The sequence below is a fragment of the Zingiber officinale genome, chromosome 8B (assembly GCF_018446385.1).
Source record: "Zingiber officinale cultivar Zhangliang chromosome 8B, Zo_v1.1, whole genome shotgun sequence".
Taxonomy (NCBI): domain Eukaryota; kingdom Viridiplantae; phylum Streptophyta; class Magnoliopsida; order Zingiberales; family Zingiberaceae; genus Zingiber; species Zingiber officinale.
Window position 1 is genome coordinate 61,430,653 of NC_056001.1, and position 23,163 is coordinate 61,453,815.

The 23,163-nt window shown below is 35.1% G+C and overlaps 2 protein-coding genes and 1 long non-coding RNA gene across 6 annotated transcripts; 1 reads left to right on the top strand and 2 right to left on the bottom strand.

The window, feature by feature from the left end:
• Nucleotides 1-1,123: 1,123 nt before the first annotated feature.
• LOC122016557 (aromatic aminotransferase ISS1-like) lies at nt 1,124-7,982 on the bottom strand. The gene is made up of 11 exons (XM_042573897.1): nt 7,892-7,982; nt 6,854-7,197; nt 6,669-6,768; nt 6,283-6,330; nt 5,622-5,750; nt 4,853-4,912; nt 4,046-4,202; nt 3,389-3,492; nt 3,238-3,296; nt 2,440-2,548; nt 1,124-1,806 (listed from the first exon to the last, which is right to left on the bottom strand). The coding sequence occupies exons 2-11, from the start codon at nt 6,913-6,915 to the stop codon at nt 1,354-1,356; spliced, it is 1,281 nt and encodes a 426-aa protein (XP_042429831.1). The 5' UTR covers nt 6,916-7,197; nt 7,892-7,982; the 3' UTR covers nt 1,124-1,353.
• On the bottom strand, nt 7,582-13,099 carry LOC122016556. 2 transcript variants are annotated; one of them, XM_042573896.1, is made up of 7 exons: nt 12,971-13,099; nt 11,808-12,143; nt 11,638-11,709; nt 11,430-11,552; nt 10,432-10,467; nt 8,525-10,346; nt 7,582-7,982 (listed from the first exon to the last, which is right to left on the bottom strand). In XM_042573896.1, the coding sequence occupies exons 2-6, from the start codon at nt 12,125-12,127 to the stop codon at nt 8,543-8,545; spliced, it is 2,355 nt and encodes a 784-aa protein (XP_042429830.1). In that variant the 5' UTR covers nt 12,128-12,143; nt 12,971-13,099; the 3' UTR covers nt 7,582-7,982; nt 8,525-8,542. The 2 variants fall into 2 exon arrangements, with proteins under 2 accessions (XP_042429830.1, XP_042429829.1); XM_042573895.1 differs by having other exon boundaries at nt 10,432-10,530.
• Nucleotides 13,100-13,656: 557 nt separating this feature from the next.
• LOC122017841 lies at nt 13,657-23,044 on the top strand. Of its 3 annotated transcripts, XR_006121473.1 has the most exons (6): nt 13,657-13,750; nt 13,822-13,862; nt 19,011-19,153; nt 19,250-19,288; nt 20,969-21,305; nt 22,698-23,044. It is a non-coding gene; the product is annotated as an uncharacterized LOC122017841 (long non-coding RNA). The 3 variants fall into 3 exon arrangements; XR_006121474.1 differs by lacking the exon at nt 19,250-19,288; XR_006121472.1 differs by lacking the exon at nt 19,250-19,288 and having other exon boundaries at nt 19,076-19,153.
• Nucleotides 23,045-23,163: the final 119 nt, after the last annotated feature.

A 23,163-nucleotide genomic window follows, 5' to 3' on the forward strand; every position in this document is an offset into this window, starting at 1 on the left:
GTAGATTAAATTAAGATTTTATTTTATAATAAAGATACTTTGAAAAAAAATGTATACCAATTTAAGTGCAAACTGTATAAAATTTATATTATATTAAAAATTGATATATTAAAATTTTGATACGATATAAATATAATTGAATTTATTATACCAAAGTTTTTGATACTGTAAGGTTTCAATATAATAATGATATATCGTACCGAATAACTCTAATAATAAGTAAAATAACAAATATTTAATCAAATAAAAATATTCAAATTACTACAACTATGTAATAGACCCCAATAATTAAAGTAGATTTATTTTTTTTAAAAAAAAAGATTAACCGCCAAAACTTAGATTTGTTCCAATGTTTTAGAAAACATGTGCTATCGACTTCAATTCATCTCTCTATTGTTAAATTCTCCTCCCTCTTGGTCGGTCCATCGATCGGTTTGCAATGAAATGATACACATCCTGAATCATGCGCGGACCATCTTCCTCCCCTTCATCTCTGACCGCCAGTCGCCAGATCAGGAGCATCACTCGCTTCAACTGATCATTTGAATACTACTTAATTTCATGTCATGTTGTGATGCTGGTTATTGTTATGTTATATGAGATTGTTAATATTATTTCATTGTCTGTTCATATTTCAGAATTAGTTTTAACCTTTTGTGCAAAGTTATGACCTCTAGATCATATTTATCCTACTTTGCAAAGTTGACTTTATCCTACTTTGCAAAGTCATTTTCACAATTGGAGTCCATAACTTCATGACTGTAATTTTATTATTACTAAGACATGCTATTAAGAAAAATTTATTTATTAATTTACCAAAAAACTATGACTCAGTCCTTAAATGCATAAATTATTAGGTGACATGATCAACATTTTGAAGCATTGTAGGAGAAAACAATCATAAGTACATTTTTTTGAAAAAAAAATTGAGATAATTTTGATTTAAATGGGTAAAAGAAAATCTCAGGTGAAAACATTATCAGTTATTTTATGTAATATTTTTTAATGAAAATTACAAAGAAAGTATTTTAGTAGCACTCAATCTTTTTTAAATGGAAGAAACATTCAGTTTGAAGGACTTAAGTGAGGAGCCTTCATCAAGCATGCCATACACAATGCCACAGAAAGCTTGCCAGATTCGGCATAAAATCTAAATAATGGAAAATATCATTCATTGTGATCTGAGAGATCTTGTTTGTTGTTATTGCATCTTCGTAATGGAAAATAAATCAAACAGAGAGGGAAAAAAGAATACGAACACAACCGACATCAGTATCGAGGAGGTCAACTGTTACTAGGTGTTATTTGAGCCATTCAAGAAGGGAAATGTAGCTCTGAAAGTGCAATTGTAAGTTACTCAACCATGCCATCCTTGACCAGTTCTTCCAAACCTTTTTTCAGCCTGTAGGCAGCAACCTCACAGTCAGCCTCTTTGAGGCCACCGAACGAGATGCGGACATAGCCTGGACTGCCGCTGGCGCTCCCGGGAATGATGACCACATGGTGCTTCCTCACCAGCCATCTGACGATCTCATAGTCATCGGAGAACTTTTCAGGAAGTTTTGCCCAGAGATAGATAGCTCCCTGTCCGCCTCTAACATTTTCTTTCCCAAGTGGAGCCAAAGCTTTCGTCAGGATATCTCTGCTCCTCACGAGGTTCTGCACCCTGTCGCGAACCCATTCCGAACCAACTTCGAGGGACCGGAGAGCCAAATGCTGGCTTATGATGGAAGCACAGATGGGTATGTTGTCTTGAACTTTGAGAAGCTGAGCTGCGAAACCATCCACAGCTTCTGGGTAGGCTATCTGTAAGATTGTATGCAAGATTAGGAAACAATACTCCAAAAATCAACATCTATGCGTAACTTGTTATACGATAATTCATCCATAATAAAGATTATTTCAACTAGCTCGGTTGTATGTTGCTTATGCATGTACCTATCTATCATCTTTTTGCCAACCCACAGCTGGTGTACTATTGGATCACAATATTGTTTAAGTTCCATAGGTATAACCTCTAACAATTAACACACCGACAAATTTTTAAACTTATATTTCTACCATAATTTAGTTTTTCCCTGCTATGATTGCCCGATGTATTAATTTGTACAGAAAGATATTAAGTTTTATACCTTATAAAGAGAGCACTTGGTGGTCGACATGGATATCAGCTTAGACTTTGGTCTTTCAACTAGAATCTGATCTAAGACATGTATTGCTCATGGGGCGCTGTTTTCAGGAAAACAAAACAGGCTTCAGAGAATTTGACTTGTCGACACACATGTATGGTTTCGAACATTAGGCACGGTAGAGTTTGGAAGCAATTAGCTCAACGAAAAAGAGGTGTAATGGAGTCAAAGGATTGTAAAGACGGTGCAACCAAGATGGAGAAAAATGTCAGCAGACAGCAATTAAGGACAATGAAAGCAGTCAACTTACATATCCAACACGCCACCCCATCATTCCATAGGCTTTAGAAAACGAGAAGAGATTGACAATGTGGTTACCTTCTATGCAAGAATGCTTCATACCATCGTACATGAAGTATCTGCATCGTTATATTTGACAGCAAAAAGAAAGTAATGAGTTTAATGTAAGGAATTTTTGTGGATCATAAGATCAGTTATTTGTCATGCCATATCTACATGTTTTGTAGGTAATAATTTGATTCAGACATTCATAATGGAATTTCTGCACGGAAGAAAATTAATTAGTAGAGATGGGAGTATTTTGGCAAGTAAAATTGAATGACTATTGGAGAGGAGATAAATGAACAAATATGCTTATGACATTAACTAGTTTTTATGTGATAAAACATGGCTTGACAACCTTAAAAAATAGAAACAGGGTAATAATTGTGATTTTGATATATATCTGATGCAAAAATAGGTCAACCTCCATTATTCAGGGACAGGTATAGTGGTACAGGCACATTACATAATGTAAAATGTCACCAGTATAGGAAGCATATCTTATTGTCTAGAACCGATGCGACAATTCTCATCTATAATGAGTAGACGATGATGAAATCATATTTGACATTAGTATAACCCAGTGATCATTGAATAAGGTTGCATCTTATGCCAATGTGCATTATCAAGGGATTTTCCAGTATATGCTCTAGTGTGCATACAAGCATAACAAACTGAGTCAATAAACATTTCAAACAATCTAAAAGTTGAATCTACTGAATAATATAACGTCGTTCATGAAAGAAAAGATAGTCATATCCCTTACTCATATGTATTATCGACAACAAACCAAACACCAGCTCTTTTACAAAGATCTGACAGTTTCTGAAAACATGTAAATATATTAGGCATAGAAGAAGGCAGCACACTCGTAAAGATGTAAAATTATACATATATTAACTATGAACCTAATGTACCACGAGAAGAGGCTCTGGGATGTAGGCCCCTGATGGGTTCCCTGGATTTACAACAGTAACTAACTTGGGAATTGGATCTTGTGATAAAGTCTTCTCTAACCATTCTGCACCAATTATGCATTTCAAGGAAAAAAAATATTATCATTTCACTGGATAATTGATAACTAATAAACACCTCTAAGATAAGAGATGTATGTTAAAAAGAACAAAGATAAGAACATTATGGGACTCAACTAGTGGAACACTGTTATCAACTGAGGCAAGAGTAAAACTTGCAAGATAAGAGCATTATGGGTAAGACTTTCAATCATAATTTCCAATTCTGACTATAAAGATCAGACCCAAGCTTAATTAGATGTCTTCATCCACTCAACTCCACTCCAAGGTTTAGAACACCTCCTAAAGACTCATGACCTTATTAACGATTACTATAGAAACCCTAACCTTTGAAAGCCCTTGTTCCAGTACTATGTTAAATGGGAGGACAGAGATATTATATTGGCGTATTATCAAAGATGTCTTACATGATAAATATAGAATTCAACACCCTAAACCTAAATCATTCAGTGTGGGACTCAACCCACTACACATATATAATGACTTATAATACCTCTAATGGTTGTTTAACTTTAGCAAAACAAGTAACAAAAGACTTGCCTGCATCGGGTTGAAGTGTTTTGGGATCAGTAGGCCCAACTAATATGTTGGTAATGCCTGTCATTTGGAATGACATGTAAGCATTGAAGTAATATGGTGCAAACATGACGACTGAATCCCCTGGATCACAGAGGGTAAGCACCACATTTACAAATGCCTGCCAAACACACAGAGTAAAAAAAATAATTAAACAATTTATTTATGAAGGTAATCAAACAATTTAGGATTTATATATCCTAGCACGTGGAACAAAACAAGACGTTGTACGAACAAACCAAATCAATTTTACCTTCTAAGCACTCTAATATACTAGTAAATAAAAATAATTAAACAAATTTTTTATGAAGATACTCAAACAATTTAGGATTTATAAATCCTCACATGTCGAGAAAAAAAAAGATGCAATAAGAACAAACTAAATCAATTTTACCTTCTAAGCACTGTAACAAACTAACCAAAAGTACTAAAGTAGTAAAGCCTATACAAACAATATAAAATTGCTTACTGAACTAATCCATATTAGTGACAATGGAGTCCACTTAGTTACCATGTAAATTCATTATTTGCTTTAGAGAAACTGAGGATGAAACTTTAGACAGGTAAATTATCCGCAAATCAAAAGACATTTCTCATATGTATTATTTTGTTAGGTTGTGGTATCTTACACTCCTATATGAAGTTAATCTGATTCAACCAAGATGATCAAATTGCAAATGGAAACAAATGATCAGCAACTTCTCTTAGGTGTTCTCACAAAAGATAACAGAGAACTCAAAAAGATGAAACCACTAATAGAAAGGTAATAACCTGATTTGCACCGGCTGTGACCATAACTGCAGACTTATTCAAATTATTCTCCCTTCGCAACTGCAACCAACTCATAATATTAATAGGATTACTTACTATAGTGAATGTAACATGCATATGTTATCAGTCTTTTTAGTTTTCACAAGTTGTACATGTGAAGTTAGAGTATTTATATACTGGAAGAAAAGGTACATTGGTTAAAATAGAATTAAAAAATTGTAAAATATTATGACACCCCTAGTATCAATTGAAAAAAAAAAATCATATCACCAAACTAAGGAAAATCTCTTATATCAATAACCAAGCACCAAGAACCTTCCTATAAACCAAATGCATCAATAGCTCTAAAATCGGAGCACACACAACAAGAGTATATTTCACAAGTTGCACATACTAAGTTAGAGAGAGTATTTATATAATGGAAGGCAACTAATAATAATGGATCCTTCAGCAATAATTTGCTCCCATCTGGGATTTCATGTCTGCCTCGAAAAAATTATTTTGAATAATCATCTACAAAAATTCTCCCTTTCTATCTCTTATAAACTTCAATTCCATGAAATTTTCAAGGTTCTACTACATTATCAGTTATTACATTTTTTATAGAGAGGAGAAACGATTTATCAACTACTTTTACAGACAATTATCTTTACATCTATTTAGAGCACTTGCATCATGATTAAGACTGCCCAAAAGAACAAAGGGTTGAATTTTTAAAACTTAAGTAGAGGAATCTTGTCAGCTATATCATGTAAATATGAGGAAATACCTTCTCAATCAGAGCCTGCCTTAGTTCTGGAAGACCTTCATCAGCACCATATTTACTAATTGAAGGGTCCCAAACAAGTTCTTTGACTTTTTCTAAAGCTTGTTCAGGTGGTGGCCAATAGACTACACCCTGCATGAGAAATTGTGAATGATTTGAAAAGTAGCAGTGATTTTAATGACAAATATTAACAAGATTGTCTATTTGATTCATAGTGAATCAAATAGAACTTAATTGAACCAAACCAACTTTTATATTGATTATTTAGAATCTGAACCAAATTGAACTCAATCAGAACACAAGTCAAAGTAATCTCCACCCAAATATCAATTTGGTTCAATTGAGTTCAAGTTGAGCAAAAATTTTAACTAGATATCATAGTTTTCTTTTTAACTTTTGTATTGGATCACAGCTCCTTATGAACGAATTTTCATTTAAAACAGAATATATTAAATCAAGCAATCATACTGTAGTTTATGACATAAACTTTATATATCTTGAGCCATTCAAAATAAATCTCCATGATAAATATATTTAATTATAAACAAATAAATTTTTAGCATTTCAGTTTGTTTGGGTTTGCAATTACAAAACAGCGAACCAACATAAAACTAAAATTTGAGAAGATAATGGATGGCAAACAGCAACTTCAGAAAATGAGTACCTGAGCTAGTGAGATTGCTTCCTTGGTTCCACGCATCAGTTCCTGAATCTGAAGGGGCAAAATAATCCCTTTAAGAAACTTATAAAATGCAATATAGGACTCCCAAAAGAACCACAACCATAGGAGCACTAGCTAATTAATTCAAATACCAATAGAAGACAAAGATCACTTTCCCACTTTTCATGTAAATAAACAAACATATACATAAAATGTGCAAAGGTTCCTTTTTTTCAGCAGCTTTGCAAGAGAATGGGAAGAAAAGAACAAAGTTGGACAATCTAGAACACCTCAGGCTTGAGCCAAATAGACCTCTTACTTCATTCCCCATCAGTAAGGAGAGAAGGGTGGATCTTGTTTTCAGAAAGCATAAATGCGAGTTAACTCACCTGGACCATGACAGGCATATCCGTCTCGAGAGCTCTCTTCGCAAGCTTAGCCCTTGTCCCCATTCCGCCTCCTCTACTGCAGCAGTAGAACCTACCACGCCTATAATATCAAGAAGGGCACAGGTGTGAGATCAAAAGAACAGCAAGAGACGCCTAATCTCTAGGAAAGACCAACGCCGACTAACCTAAAAAGAGAGACAAGGCCGGAAGCTCCGGCCACCAAGCCCCTCATCCCTACCAATGACATCAGAAACCTCAACGACTCCCTTGTGCATATAAAAATCCAATCTTCACCAGTTCACCAAATTGAGTCTGTCTGAAAGGGAAAATAAAGGCGGAGACGTGGGAGGATCAAACAGCGACAAGTCGAAGAGATCCGATGGAGAACGAAGGGAAGAGTGGGAATCCTGTTTGAGTATATCAGAGAGCGACGCGAGCCAGCGAGGGAGCAGCCAGCCTGCGGCCGAAGAAGTCACGGCGTTGCGTCGCCGAGCAATGGACCCGGCGTCCTCGCTCGTATTTTTATGTCCTGGATTTTCCTTTATTTTTAATAATAATAATAATAATAATAATAATAATATTGAAAAACATCTACAAAATAACATCCACTTTTAAAATTCTCTAAAAAAATACTTAAAAGTCATTTGAATATTATTTTTATAAAAATCATAAGTTTTCTTCCTACAAATAGAATTATTTTTTTAAAAAAAATAATTCAGATGTACACAGAAATACCTCTAGAATATTCATCTCTACAAAAAAAAAATCAAATTCAAATTTATTTATTTACTTTTAAAAATATTTTACCGCTATTGGTCTGGTTTTCTAATTCCACCAGCAAATATGATCCTTTAAAAAAAAATAAGAGTATTTTTCTTTGCCTTAAAATGATTACATATATAAAAATTACCACTAAAAAGGTCAATGCCACATGATCAGAACTTCAAAGTAATATACAGGCAATGAGTGTACTAAAGTTGTCCATCAAAAAGATTCGACTACATAAGCATCCATTGATCATACTAAAGGCAGCAACCAAAACCATTGTGTCCCTCGATACATGACATTGATCAAACACACACACACAAATAATAATAATAATAATAATAATAATGCCTGCAAAAATGAAACAGCATGATACATGTATCAACAGAATGCTGTTCGCGCAGATCAGGGCTTGAGAAATTGGAAGCAGCTAATGAAGAAGCCTAAAAAAGTCTTACAGAGTTGGCGAACTGCATGAACACAGGCTGATCGCATCTGGAGGCATTGAGAAGAAGGTAGAATGCAGATGTGCTTGAGAACAGATAAAAACTGCAAGAAAATGGCTCATTAAACTCTGTATGCAACATAGAGAAGTTCACTTTCTTAATAATTCTCACGCAAGTACTATCTTGGATGACTGAGTTTATGCATATAGCGACAGAGATTCACACTTTTTTTTTTCTCTTTGGAATATTGATGAGTTTACATCATGCCAAACCAGAAAATAGCAAAATGTATAACTAATGTATCATACTAATCCCTTTCCCTTTCTTTCGATATGATCACTAATTAAAAGTTTCAACATTATGTACTGCAGATTGGTTGTGTTCTCCTTGATGTCAATAAGAGAATAACTTGAGGTTATCGTCCCCAAGTTGATCATCTACATTGGTTTAGCAAGTTCTTCATTGAGCATATGAAAGATTAAAATTTAGGTTTCTGCTGCATTGAAGCTATACTGCAGATTAGTGGCAACCAAAATGGAATCTAAGGCCTTAAGAAAAAAAGGTGCAGAAAAGGTACTGGGAGACCTACTAAGTTAGTAGATATTTGGGAACAAAAAGGTACACACTTCAAAAATAATACAATACCTGATGTCTCCATGAAGTCTAGAGAAAGGCTTCACAAGTTGCCTTGTTGTGACCTGCTATTTTGCACCTGCTGCAGAGTCGAAGAGCAGTGTTAATCTTGTTGGGATTAAATCGCTTTCTCCTTGGCCTTCCTGGTGGACGACGTGTAGGGGGAGGGTATGAACTTGCACCAGAAAAGAAATCTATGCTTTCAATATTTGGTATCACATGGATAGATTCTGAATAAGCCAATTGGTAGCATTCGATTCTGAAATATCTTAAACAATAGTCGTAAACATTTTTTTCAACCCGATTAAAGGCTGCAATGGCATGTAGACAAGGAAGACCAGAAATCTGCCACCTCTTGCAAGTGCATTCCCAACTTCCAATGTTGACAACAAATATAGAATTGCCACGAACCTCAAACACAGTGTCGGAAGAGCATAATACATTTAGCTTTCGAGCCTTCACCATCTCCTTTTGCAATTTTTGCTCCATAACTGGTGTTAAAGGGCCTGCCCATGTATTGCATGTTGCACGCCTTTCTTCTATAATCTCTCCTAACTTGCCTATTATTGCATCAAACATATGAACCACTGATGATTCTCTCTTTGCAGGTATCCAATTAATAAATGAATCAACAATGTTTGACGAGAAATGATCATATCTAAAACCTTTGAAAATGGCATCAGACCAATTTTCTGGTTTACTAGCCAGAACCCACTCAGCAGCTTCTGGTGAAACATTTCTTATGCTCTCAATAGAAGCATTAAAATCCTCGATACTGCAGGCTTGTGCAGCGCGGGTAAAATCTCCAATCATTGCATCTTTCACTTGTGAAGACCATGGACTCTTCCTCAGTTCATTTTTAAATTCCTCTAAAAGGTGATGCAAACAATAACTGTGATGGCAATTATCCTCAAATACTCGAGGTATGGCCTCATCCAAACCCTTCTGCCTGTTTGACACAAAGGTAATTGTTCGAGAGGTAGTTACAGCATATTTCAACTGTACTAGAAACCAAAACCAACTATCATAATGCTCATCCTCTACTACAGCAAAGGCAACAGGAAAGACTGCATCATTTCCATCAACTGACGCAGCAACCAATAACTTGTGTTGATTGGTTGCTTTCAAAGGAATCCTATCAAGAAAAAGGAGAGGCCGACAACCATGCTCAAAGCCATGAAGGGAAGCATGAAATGACACAAAAAACCGACGGAACTTTGAATCAAGTGAAGTAGATAGCAAGGCAACACTGCCTGGGTTGGTTTCCAATATTCTTTCAGCAAACCAAGGCAGTTGGCTGTATGTCTCTTTCATAGAATCATAAAGCTCCTTCTGCGCTACTTCTCTTCCTCGCCAAACCTGAGAGTAGGTTAAATTCACACCAAAATCTTCATATATCTCTCTTACAAGATCTTTGGGCTTTGACTGGGGACTGCAATGTAACCTTTCCTTGATAATTTTGGTGAGCCACTGCCGTGTTGCCTTTCTCTGACCATTTCCTCCATCGCAGGTATGAACATCAGTCATTTTTTTGATGATGAACTTCAACTTACTTGATGTTTCTGAAGCATGAATACGCCATGGACAAGTTTCTTCAGCGCATTTTACCGTCACTCTACTGGATTCATTCTTAACAAATTTATATGCAAAACCTTTACCAATAGCATAATTACACAATTGAGATCGAAAGTCCTTGGCATTATCAAATTCCTGTCCCACTCCGCTTATGATCGTGTCCCAGTGGGAGCCTGAATTTATAGGTCTGACATCTTCAGTAGTGACTAGAGATGTAAAAAGAGGTGTACTTGGATCAACCAATATGTTGCCAGTTGCCCTACAAATCACAGCTCATCAGAACTAACTATGATTTTAGATATCATTCATTTACATGTATTTCATATATCCACTCAGGGAAGTACCTTTCATCAACAATGTCACAATTCATGATCCTTAGCCTGGAATTATCCATAGTAGCAGTGGGCGAAACAATTGGAATAAGAAAACCGTCAGCATTTATCCTAGACAATTGTGACCAATAAAAATAATAGTAACTGAATATATCATAAGAAGTTACATTTGCAATGGATCATATCAATTGCAAGGAAGATCGTTAAGATACAAAATGAAGTTATGTAATGGGTAAAACTTACAAATCAATGTCCTGTTAGGCGCTTTTAACAAGTAGATGAAGATAAAGATGGAACTCAGCAAATGGATTTATAGAGAATATTTTCTAGGAGGTAATCAATGAAATAACCGGCCATGGATTGTAGATATAGATGCTTTAAATGAAACATATGAGGGCCTGAGGCCATTCATTATCTTTCCAACTTAATATACACATTTACATTTGCTAAACAGAATTTACTCTTACATAAGAAGGCCCAATTTCAATCAACAATTAATCACCTTGTTAAGAAGAACACAGTTATACATGTGTCAACTTCTAGAATTAAACAAATAGATCTTATGACAGTTTACCACATTTTAGCATGTCCCTTCTGGTGCTTCCCTATTGAACTACTTTAACATATCTTCAAAGACATCCATTATAGAAGTGAAGTTAGGTTGCGGTGAATGTCAGGTGATAACATTATCAACCATAGGCAAGTAAAATGATCAAAAAATGATATAATTAATTTGAAAATTATCAGTCATATAGTTTTGCAAAGAACTAAATAGAAGGATAGATTTATGCAGTCAAACTCAAATAGTAGGTACTTGGGTGACTCTGATCCACGGTTTGATGATGATGAGGTGGCAAATGATTAAAAAAACATGGAAAATGCATGTAGCCACAAGAGAGTAAACCATAATTAATTGATACTAAATTGCAAGCATTAAAGGAGAAGATATGCAAAAAAAGTTCCATAACATCAAATAGCCAAACTTCTAAAAATTGTAAAGATAAGTTTACCTGTGGTCATCATTTTCAGTCATGATTGGCTGCTTTTGGAGATTGTTGGCAATATTCCCAGCCACACCAGGTATAGCATTTGGAATATTGGGTTGAACAACATTCACACGGGCTTTAGTTGTCCTGAAGAAGCAAACGTCTTTGATACTATTCACTATATATTTAAGCAAAACAATCTATGAGAAAGTACACATTAGCATTATTTAACCTTTTTCGTTTCCCATCTTGCGCATTTGCAGCTGTGCCAATATTTGAGGTTCCAGAATCAGCTACAGTTATCCTACACACACACATTCTCTTGTGAGTTTAAATTATGTTTGAAGTGCTGACCAATTAGGCAGCATGGTATTCTCCCCATCAACATTGTAAGGCACATACCTGTTCTCAACCTTGTTTATGATATAAACCTCAGCAGTCAAAACATTAGAAGTAAAATCAATCATCCGGGCTAAGTCCTTGTCGCTAGACACTGTGATGAGTGTTTTATTGTTGCCAGGGAGAAAATATTTGATGGACATACCACTTATATCAACATTGAACACACTACTAAGTTCAAACTTAAAAGAATCAAAGCTCATGCCATGAGCTACTTCAAGTGCATGAGCTTCTCCACCAGAATATGTCATAGACCCATCATTGTTATTGACAAATTCACCACCATATTGGCAAATAGCAACTATTCTTCGCTGCTCATCCATGCTGTTCTCTATCTACCTGCATATTAACACACATCAAACATCAGTCAGGCTAAATGCAATAAACAATATGTACTAATAATATAACCATTTCAGTAGAAACCAACACATACTTAATATCCCAAGTTCCCATGTGAGATTGACCATGACTAGCAATAGCATGGAGTATTTTAGCAGCAAAAATTGCTCAGTTACAACATACTAACCTAGCACCCATGACTTAGGACCAACGTAAGCAAATTTAGGATCTTCAAATGAAATTCCAACATATAACAACAGTACTTGCGCAGTAAAAGCAGCATCACCATACCCAAATAAATAATTATGCCACTCAATTTAGTAGGTTTTGCTGCAGGAGATGCATTTCGTAAAGCTAGATTTTGGCACTGTGCAAGCCAGCCTTGTAAAAACTTCCCTTTCTGATTTTTTTTAGACTTTTTCAATGATAGAAAAATAGGACAAATTTCTTGCAAAGCTAAGACAAATCTATTCACACTCCGCAAATAGAAAAAGTAGAGGGATCAAGAATCAAAAGCAAAGGCAAATAAATTTCAAAGGTAATAATAAAAAGATAAGTTTTCACTATGGTTCACAATATTTTATTATCTGATAACTCCCGTCACAAATCATTTTTGTGAAATCATCCTTCAAAGTAAGTCAAGCCCAATAGAGATCTTCGCAATCAGAAAAAAAGAAAAGGTAAGAAATCAAGTTTTCCGCAGAACAGTAGATTCATCGATTTCGTGTTCACAAACGGCGAGGAGATGGCAATCAAAGGAGAAGCCACAACCGTGTCACTTAAGACCGAATCGACTACACGAAGAGAGAGATAGAGAAACAAAAAACCTGGGCGCGGGAGGAATCCAGCCGGAGAAGCGGCGGCGGCGGCCGCGGCAGCTTGGGTGGGGGGATTTGGTAGATGTACGAAAGAAAGGGGGCTTAGGGCAAAGATCATCATCGGGGGCTACATTTATTGCTTTTGCATTTATCACCTCCTAATTGGTATATGTGTAAATACGCATCATGAAGAGGGTGAAAAGGCAATTCGACTAGCCCTCTTAATTAAATTACAATTTCTCAATTTGGACCCTGTTTTTTCCTTTTAATATAAATAAATTCGGATAAAGATTGTCAATAGCAGGCGAATTAAAATTAAAACATTTCCAGTATCAATTTCTCAATTCGATAGATTTATTATAATAGGATAAAAATTAATTCTCGACAGAGACATAAGCTTTGATAACCAGCTATCAAAAATTAAATATTTCTATTTTGCAAATTTATTTATTTCTCAAAAATTACAGTGAGAGATACTAACTGAGGAATAATTGTTAATGTACTCATATTATATTAATTTAATTTAATTAATATCCAAAAGTCTTTGTATCTGTCTGATAAAGGAAATATGAGCCCTCGTATTTGAAAAAACCCATTCAGTTTATTGATATTAAGTCTTTTTTAACCTTTTATCATTTTCGGACGAAAAAAATATAAAATTTAATAAAACAATAAAATTCTAATCCGATAAAAATGATGGGGAGAAAGGTTAAAAGGAAAAAACCCATGGCTCTCTCTCTCGGTTCCGCCTCCTCCCTCTCCCTCGCAAACCCACTCCATCGTTAGCAGGTCTGCCCCTCTCTCTCCCGTATCAATATCTAACTCCGGATCAATCTCATTGTGTTTTCTTCCTTGCGTAGTCAAAGCAGGCAAGCTATCCCTCAACGCCAAGGCTGTCGAGGTAAAGCAATGTAGAATGCTTCTGTCTGACCCTGCTGTGCTGTCAAAATCTCTTCTTTTTTTTGTGCCTTTGATATTATACTGAATTTGAAATTCCAATGCATGCTTAATTTGGAAGAATAGAGCTGAACTAAAACATCCGTGCAAGTATTTCTTCTACTTTTATGCTCTCGGATAAATGACTTAGGCAATATCACTTTTTTTTTGTTAGTAGAAGATGATTGTGATGTATTTTTGTTTCTTGGACTGATTCAGCAATTGATAATGAAGAGTAAAAGGAAGATGATTCTGATTTATTTTTCTTTCTTTGTCTATTTCAGTAATTGATAGTTAAGATTATTATGATGTATTTTTGTTTCTTGGGCTGATTCGGAATTTGACAACGAAGAGTGAAAGGAAGATGATTATGATTTATTTTTCTTTTTTAGTCTGTTTCAGCAATTGATAGTGAAGATTATTATATGTATTTTTGTTTTTGGCCTGATTCAGCAATTGATAATGAAGAGTGAAAGGAAGATGGTTGTGATTTTTTTTTTCTTTCGTGGGCTGTTTCAGCAATTGATAGTGAAGATTATTATAATGTATTTTTGTTTCTTGGCCTTAGACTTGTTTCAATGATCCTATGTCTCTTCAGATTGCGTGCATTTTAGTCTGCATCCGATGGTTTTTTAATCATAGATTTTAAGTTTCAGTTGGCGCAAAAATAATCGGCAAATGAGTAAAAGGAAGTAATTTTACTTTCATTAAGGCTAGGGTGGTTTAGGCATTTACTAGCCTTCCGATATCATTGGTTGTCTTCCTTTCTCACTTCACTCTAAATCTATTTCTCCTAACAAATGTAGATGAGTAGTTAAGCTGTTATTTTGGACATGTCGGTTCAGGTTTTCGATGGTGGTTGATTGTCATTTAAAAAGAAATCCTTTATATAGTTTGGTGATAGCATTTTTTTTTTGCCATTTGTTTTGAGACCTAGTGATTGTTGTGTTTTTCATACCAAGCTTAGCTAATCATCTTAGAACTAAAATTTCAACTTGATTGGTGATTCACACGAAGGTGTGTCAAGATACTATTTTACAACATCGATCCTTTAGCCTATTAAATTTACAAGATATACTGGAGCTTGACTTATTGGCAGTTACCTAGACTCAAAAATATTGTCATGAAACAAAAATAGTTGCATGTTCACCAATCAATAGGGAAACAATTCAAGTACCTCTTTAGAGTCATCAAAACTTCCTTCATCAGATCTAGGGGCAGACGCGCCCGGGAGGCTGAGGGAGGCTTTAGCCTCCCCCAACCTGGCCGTCGCCCAATAGTACTATAAGAATTGTGGGGGGTTGCTTTTGTAACCCTCCACAGATGCCAGCAATGGCCTGCACCTAGCCCATAGCCGCACAACTCATTCTCCAACAACAAGGTTAGTGAAGAAGAAGGTTGAGTTGAGTCAGCGATGCAACTCAACCTCTTTTTTTTTGCTTTAGTAAAATGACACTTTTTTATCAAAACGACGCCATGTTACTAAAACAAAATTAAAAAAAAAATCCTTTAGTGGAACGACGTCATTCCACTGAAGGATTTTTTTTTTACAAAAGTAATCCAACGGGCAACTAAAGCTGGTCAAGTGGCCCAAGTCAAACAAACGGAAAAAAAACCCCCCCCCCCCCCCCCCCCCCCCTTTCCCCAATTTACTTAGTCACGGGTCCCTCGAGCCAAATGACCCAAATCCTCCCTCTGCCCCTCATTTCTTCCCAAATCCCCCTCTTCTTCCACATTTTTTCTTCCTAAAGGTTGAAACCCTAATCACCCCAAACCTCCATCTCCAGCCTTCATGCGACGACAGCGGACAAACAGCAGCAGCACTCCAACACCTCCATAGGCTCCATTATCCAATTTTTAGTTTTCCATTCTTCCCCATTTGGATAAGGTTAGATTTGTGTTTAAATTTTTTTATTATTTAATTTTTTTTTGTAAATTTACATAATTACATTTGTAGTTTATTAAATTAATTTGGGTGTTTAAATAGTAAGGATTTTAGGTTTATGATTATTATTTATTAAAATTATTTTTTTAAATTTAAATTAAAATTAGGATTTTTAGAATTTGAATTAGAGTGAATTTACATTGTAAATTTTATTAATTTTACAGATTAAAATAGAAAAATTAAAAATTTAAACTTACAAGTTACAACTCTAATTATTCACTTTGTTTTAGTTCAAAATTTGAAGTTAATTGTGAATTGTGATTAAATTACACAATATATATGAATTTATTTTTAGTTATTTATTTGTGCAGAATATGGAGAGATTTTTTAAACGAATTCGTAGTTATGGCTCCTCTAATGAGCCTAATGTTATTGAACAAGTGGAAAATCAATCCCATGTAGAATCAAATTTGGATGATATTGTTAATGATCCAAGATTACAAAAACCAATTGAATAATTTGATATTCCTATTTGAGATCAAGCTTGAAGAGAGTATGCGCTCCAAGGGCCTTGTCAACCAAATGATCATGTGTATCCGAAAACAACTTTTGGTAATCAAGAAAGGAGTTTTCAAGAAACTTGATAAAAAAAATATACATGGCAAAGTCTAGCATATCAAAAGATGCGGCATTTTGTTTTTAATGTTATCTTTTCAAACTGTTAAATAAAGAAAATGTAGATAATGCCTTTATTAAAGATGCTAATTGAAAAAGGGCATTAGAAAGACTCAATTGTCATATAGGGACTATAAATAGTTGTCGCAATGAAGTTAGAATACAATTTGAGTCTTTTCAAGATCAACGACATAGTGTGGGAAATATTTTACAAGTACATGGTCGCGGTATAGAAATTGATTATCGCGCCCGATTAACAACAATGTTGGATGTGACACACTTTCTATTGAAGCAATGGTTGCCTTTTGAGGACACGATGAGTCAACTAGTTCTTCAAATAGAGATTATTTTCTTGAGTTGCTTGAATAGTATAGTCAACGAAATAAAGAGGTTTCCAAAATTATAAAACAAAATGCCCCTACAAACAATCAATTGACTTCCCAAAAAATTCAAAAGGATTTAAGACATGCTTGTGTCTCAGAGATCACACTTGCTAAATCAATGATATTGAAGATAAATTCTTTTTCTTTGATGGATGATGAGGCTCGGGACAGTTCAGTGAAGGAGCATATGAGAGTTGTTTCGAGGTATGTGAATAAAGAAGGTTGTGTGATTGAACAATTTTTTGCAATTGTGTATGTGCCTGACACTAGTTCTCATTCTTTGAAAAGGGCTATTGATGCTTTATTTGTGCAACATGGTTTATCATTATCTAAATTGAGAGGCTAAGGATATGATGGGGCTTTAAATATGCTTGGTGAGTTCAATGGGTTGAAATCTATGATACTATAAGAAAATCCATTTGCAATGTATGTTCATTATTTCTATCACCAGTTCCAATTAGTTATTACTACTGTTGCCAATGACAACTTTACCGTGAGTGAATTTTTTTGGATATGCCACCATGATTGTGAATATATCTGGAGCATCTTGTAAGGGGAGAGATCAACTTAGACAAATTCAACATGATAAGATAATTGTTGAATTGGAAAGTGGAGAAATCACTAGTGGAAATGGAAAAACAAATCAAGAAACTGGTTTGGTAAGATTTTGGATACTCTTTGGGGATCACACTACTTAACATTACTTCGTCTATGCTCTATGTAGTCTTCAGTGATAGAAGTGTTAGAAAATGTATATGATGACGCCTCTTATTCTGCGAATTTAGAAGATGGAGAGTTATCAATTTATTTTTGTGTTGCATTTGATGAAGTATATATTGAGAATTATAAATGAGTTATCACTTTTCCTACAACAAGGGGATCAAAATACTGTTTAAGTCATGTCCTTGATTATAAGTGTGAAATGTCGACTACAAGACTTCGAAGATGAATGACAGATAATTTTGGAACACTTTAACACATTTGTGAATTGTATATGATCCCAATACTTGATAGGGAGGACAATATGCTAACCAGTGGTCATGGCAGGCGCAGAGGGCAACTCATCACCAATTTTCATCATTCTCGTGCGAAGATTTTTTTTCTCAGCCATTATTTCTAAAAATCTATTTTTTTTGTTTGTTAAAGAGATTTCACTGATTATTAATTTTATCATGGTTGCAAATTTGAATGCTAGGTTGTTGATTTAATTATACAAGAGATGAATAATTGTTTTTCAGAAGTTAGTACGGAATTGCTTGGCTGCATAGCATGTCTTCATTCAAGAAATTCTTTCTCTCAATTTGATGTTCGTAAACTCATCCATCTTGCTTATTTTTATCCTGAGGACTTCTTTGGTACTAATTGTTTATTTTTGGAACAACAACTTATAAGTTATTTTTATAATTTGCGGGATGATCCTCAATTTTCTTCAATTGACGATTTGAGAATTATTGCTTAGAAATTAGTTGAAACTGAAAAACATTTGATTTTTTCATTTGTTTATCGTATGATAGAGTTGACATTATTTTTACCAGTTGCAATTGCTTCCGTTGAAAGTGTTTTTTTTTTTCAATGAAGACTGTGATTTACGTAATAGAATGGGAGACGAATGGATGAATGACAGTCTAGTTGTATACATTGAAAAAGATATTTTTTCTACAATTGAAAATGAGCAAATATTACAACATTTTCGACAAATGCAGTCTCGTAGAATTCAATTGTCTCCTCTTGTATCAACTCATCGCAGCAGTTCCACATCCAAAACTAATGCTTCATCCGGTGTCAATCAACAATAGTTTTATAATTATGTTTTTTTCATATATTTTTATCATTTTTACAGTTGTTGATGTAAAACTTTAATTATTAAATATATTTATTTAGCCGCACAAAAGAAATTATCTGCGCAATTCCAACCACCCCCCCCCCCTCCGATTTTTTTTTTCTAGTTCCGCCCCTACTAGATCATGAAGTCAAAGACCTTATTCTTTCTCTAAGTACTTAGCTAAAGATTGGAGTATTTAATTTTAGGCTTCATCCAACATCTCAGTGATAAGTTGCAGAAAGATAGTTTTTTTATCTGAACTTAAGAAGTTTTAATTGAGAATATTATGTTCAAACTAGAATGCTCCATTTATTTGATGAAAATAAACTGCTGCAAATGCATTTGTAGTTTTCTTTCCCATTAGCTTACATGGCAAGGCACTTTTGAAAACTTGATGATGATTGCACCCACAGAAGAAACACTTACATCGGTTTCAAAATCCGGCCAAGGTTCTAGCATACTATGGCTTGACAAACCCTCCATATAAGCTGGTAAGTAGGTGTTTAGTATTATTTTCTCCAAAAATTAGCAGATTGATAACGACTTTGGCTCGTATTCTAACTTCAGAGATGAATTTGTACTGACAGCAATAACATTTTTTGGATCTGGTTGGGTGTGGCTTGCTTGTGAGTTAATTCTTTAAATTTTAGCTCATCTCACTTCTTTGTGTATCAATATGTTGCTGGTATTTATCTGCAAACTATCTAGGAAAGTTAACTTCAAAGCTTATATGCCATTGGTCTCGAACATTTTCTGTTTGATTGCTTGCTTGGTAACCTGAAATTGGATGATCTTTATTCAAGAATTCTTCACTGAATTGAGCACTTAATATAGGGAAATATTTAAATCAAACCCACTATTCTAAAAAAAAATCGAATTAGATGCCTCTTATTTTCATTGGGCCAAGACACATGATCTTATCTTCCTAATCTGCTTGTAAAAGTCAACATATTTATCTTTTGCATATTAAACTTAAAAAAGGAAACAAAAAAAACAAAACTACTATATTTATGTAATAAATTATAGAAATTATTAGATTTGATTAAAAAAATATTCTTATGGTATATTTTGGTGTATCAGCTAAGTAAATATTATTCATATGTATCTTTTCTTAGTATTTTTTTTTTAATGCTAATCACTATCATTTGATGGAAAAGAAGAAAGCTTACTACATCAATTTACCACAATCTTTGTGGTTCTTTCGAAATCTAGCACGACCTTTAAAATTTATCAAATATAGCACATCAAAATATGCATACCATACTAAAATATAACATTCGTCGAGTATGCATCTGATTGTCATTAAGATCATGACATGAATTTCATTTGACACTTCATCAATTCAGCAAGTTGTACACAAGATATTCTACATGGCATCTTTCCATTTTGTGTCACTTTATAAGATTTATCATATCTAGTACAATCAAGATATGTTTTATTAGATATAGTATAACCAATATAAGTTTTAGGAAATCTGGCTCAACCAATACAAATTTTATCAAATCTAACATATACATAAGGTTGTGTGAGGTGAAAGATGTGAACGGGAAAGAAAGACGGCTTTCTAGCATTTTCTACAACATGTGAGATTTTGACATGCCTACATTTTTGATCTAATGATGCCTCCATTATAATCTATGAGAATGACAATCCAATGAGCATTTGCAATTCCTTGCTTTTGATTTTTTGCATTTGCAATACTGCCCAACACTATTCTAGATGTTAATAAAAGCTTGCGAAATTGCTTACATTGTGTCCTCATTAGACCTAATGAGGTCCAAGTGTAGAATTAAAATACAGCCCAATAACTTACACATAGCTTGTATTTGGAGATGGGGTTGTGGCCATTGTTGCAAGCTGGGAACACTAGCCAAAGCTTCTCTTCTTTAAAAGGTGTTCTTGATTGTGATGTAATCTACAGTTTCTCCGTGGGTGTGAGAACTTGGTCAAGGCGACAACTTGTAGTAGGGATTTTTGACTGATGTTACTCTTTGCGCACATTTGTTCTCTTATTTACCGAACTTGATATTCTTTTTCATGTATTAAGCTCAAATTGAACCGAGATTAATACATGTGCATACATTACTTGATCATATATAGAATATGGTTTATGCTAGTGTTATGCCCAACATGGTGATGATTTCTTAAAAGTCTTCTCGAGATCAATTGGTTTTATCACAGCCACAAACTTTGAGTGTATTCTCTTGCATATTTTTGGTAGAAAACAAAAGGTGGACCACGATTTATCATCCAAAAAAATCAAAATTCTTCCTATTAGACTAAATATTTCCTGTGCTACATTGCAGATAGCTATTTCCTTGAAATTAATAATGGCTGAAAGGCTTTTCTCTTGAGTTAAGATCAACACTAGCAAGTGGTGCACAAGTCATCTTTACATGACTTGCTTTGCTGGATGCATAGTTCACTAGTTGCCACTGCTGCTAGTGCAAAACTGTCATGAAGTACATTCCTGACTTCTGCCAATTGATTTCATGAAGTCAACACCGCAAAAGCTGTCACTCAATTCTGATCATTCCACATTAGATCGAAGTTGCAGTCGTCGTTGAATCCATTCTCCCTGCAGTGGAGGAGTTTGTTCATTCTTTGACATGCACAAATGAGTCTTCAACCCAATGATATCAGGTATGGATCTTCTTTGTCAAATTATTGCTGATGTCGATACTTATTTCTCCCAGAGTAGAGATCTATCTCCCCAAGTCGAGTGCTGCCATTCTATTTGCACTCCAACTCACTTCCCTTTCAAAAACCTGAGGCCCTCCCCAAGTTTGCCATTGCTCATGCTTGTATTCTTTCAGTTCCGTCAATAAACCACATTTCACTGGACCAGTTTTTCAGGTTGAACTTGAAGGTTTGGTCCGGGTTTCAAGACATCGTGTCGACCCAAAGTTGTTGACTATAAGTGGCTCAGTAATCATTCTTCAGCTAAATGCTAACCCTGCACTAGGCCTCACCATTAGATGTGAGTTAGTGAGCTTTTGGCTAGTGCTATCCCAACACTAGGGCCCTACCCTACCCATTTCTTAGGGTAAGATTGAGGCGAGAAGTTCATTGTTTTCCACTAAAAGTGATCCACAAAGGATTAGCCTCCTCACTCCTCACTCTCATCTCATAGGACTTCTGAGGACCAGAAACAAAGCTCCCCGGTGGAGGAATAAGTTCAGAGTGATGAGATGGTGCATTGAATTAAGGCACCCCTTCCACTTCTTCTTGTCCCTCCAATGCAGCACTGAGCTTGTTTCTCTTTTGGCCTCTCAGAGTAATGTGACTTTCATTTGCCAAACTCCACCTTATCTTTTAGGGATGCAAATCTATTCATTTAGGCAGTTCATGAACCAATAACTGCCTCATAATTAGCTTATTCAATTGGTTATGCTTGCATTGGTGCAATGGGTTTGAGTACACATACACTTGTTGACTCGTATCATCCGTCCGGTGATGGGCACGCCCATACTTAATCAAATGCGACCGAAAGCTACTTGATATGATTTTCGGCGAAAATGGCACTACGAAAGAAAGAAATGCACATCTCCATGAATGTGAATATCGTAAACTAGCACGACTTACTCGTGCGGAGCTCAAAAGTGTGGTTTAGAGTATATCCCTAATCCCTTGCCATGGGTCCACACCAATCTTTCAATCTAATAATAGGGTTTGAGTACACATACACTTGTTGACTCATAGCATTCACCTGGTGATGGGCACTCCCATAATTCATCAAATGAGACCGAAATTTACTCCATATGATTTTCGGTGAAAATGACACTATGAAAGAAAGATATGTACATCACCATGACTGTGAATATCGTAAACTAACGCTGCTTCTCTGGGCGCCAAAAGTGTGGCTTAGAGTATATCCCGTTTGAGTTGGGTCCACACCAATCTTTCATCTATTAATAGGCCCAAGCACTTTCTCCCCAAGTAGTGGTTTAGCCACTCAAGAAGAAAAGAAAAAAGAGAGAAGCTCAAAATTAGAGTTCTGAAAAATCTAATCTTTACTTTATTATCCCTTTGCAGCCTCATAGAAAGCTGGCTTGTCATGCTCAGAGGCAAAGGAGAGGAAGATGGCAAAAGACAAGTCAATTAGCTTATGATGGCAGCTCACAGATGAGATAAAAAAAATGTGGAACTTCCTCCAATGGTGTGGAATATTCCTGGCATATACTCTGCTGAAGTATGCTGTGTATCTTTTTTAAAGAGAAAAAGAAGAAGAAGAAGAGATTTCCTTTGAAATTTCGTGTTGTCTTTCTTATCATTCATAAAGGAGATTAATAGTTAATCATCAATTAGATGGATGAAGATTTCATGTTGAATATTTTGTATTCTTTTTTATTTCAAAAAAAAAGTCATTTTGAGGCTTTTTATTGGCTTAAAGATTATAAACTTGTTCAAGTGGAGCCCATATCATCGATCTTAGCCGTATCTTCTAGTTCGATCAGTTGGACGGATTGATCCATTTATGTTTTGAAATATTAAAAGGGCT

Coding starts and splice junctions, on each gene's coding strand:
- LOC122016557 (XM_042573897.1), bottom strand. CDS start 6,915: ATGTCATTGGTAGGGATGAGGGGCTTGGTGGCCGGAGCTTCCGGCCTT. Junction 3,297..3,388: donor TCCCAGAGCCTCTTCTCGTG/GTACATTAGGTT, acceptor ACATGTTTTCAG/AAACTGTCAGATCTTTGTAA. Junction 2,549..3,237: donor GTTGTCGATAATACATATGA/GTAAGGGATATG, acceptor ATAACGATGCAG/ATACTTCATGTACGATGGTA.
- LOC122016556 (XM_042573895.1), bottom strand. CDS start 12,127: ATGGATGAGCAGCGAAGAATAGTTGCTATTTGCCAATATGGTGGTGAA. Junction 10,531..11,429: donor ACTGAAAATGATGACCACAG/GTAAACTTATCT, acceptor ACAATTGTCTAG/GATAAATGCTGACGGTTTTC. Junction 10,347..10,431: donor TGTGACATTGTTGATGAAAG/GTACTTCCCTGA, acceptor TGTGATTTGTAG/GGCAACTGGCAACATATTGG.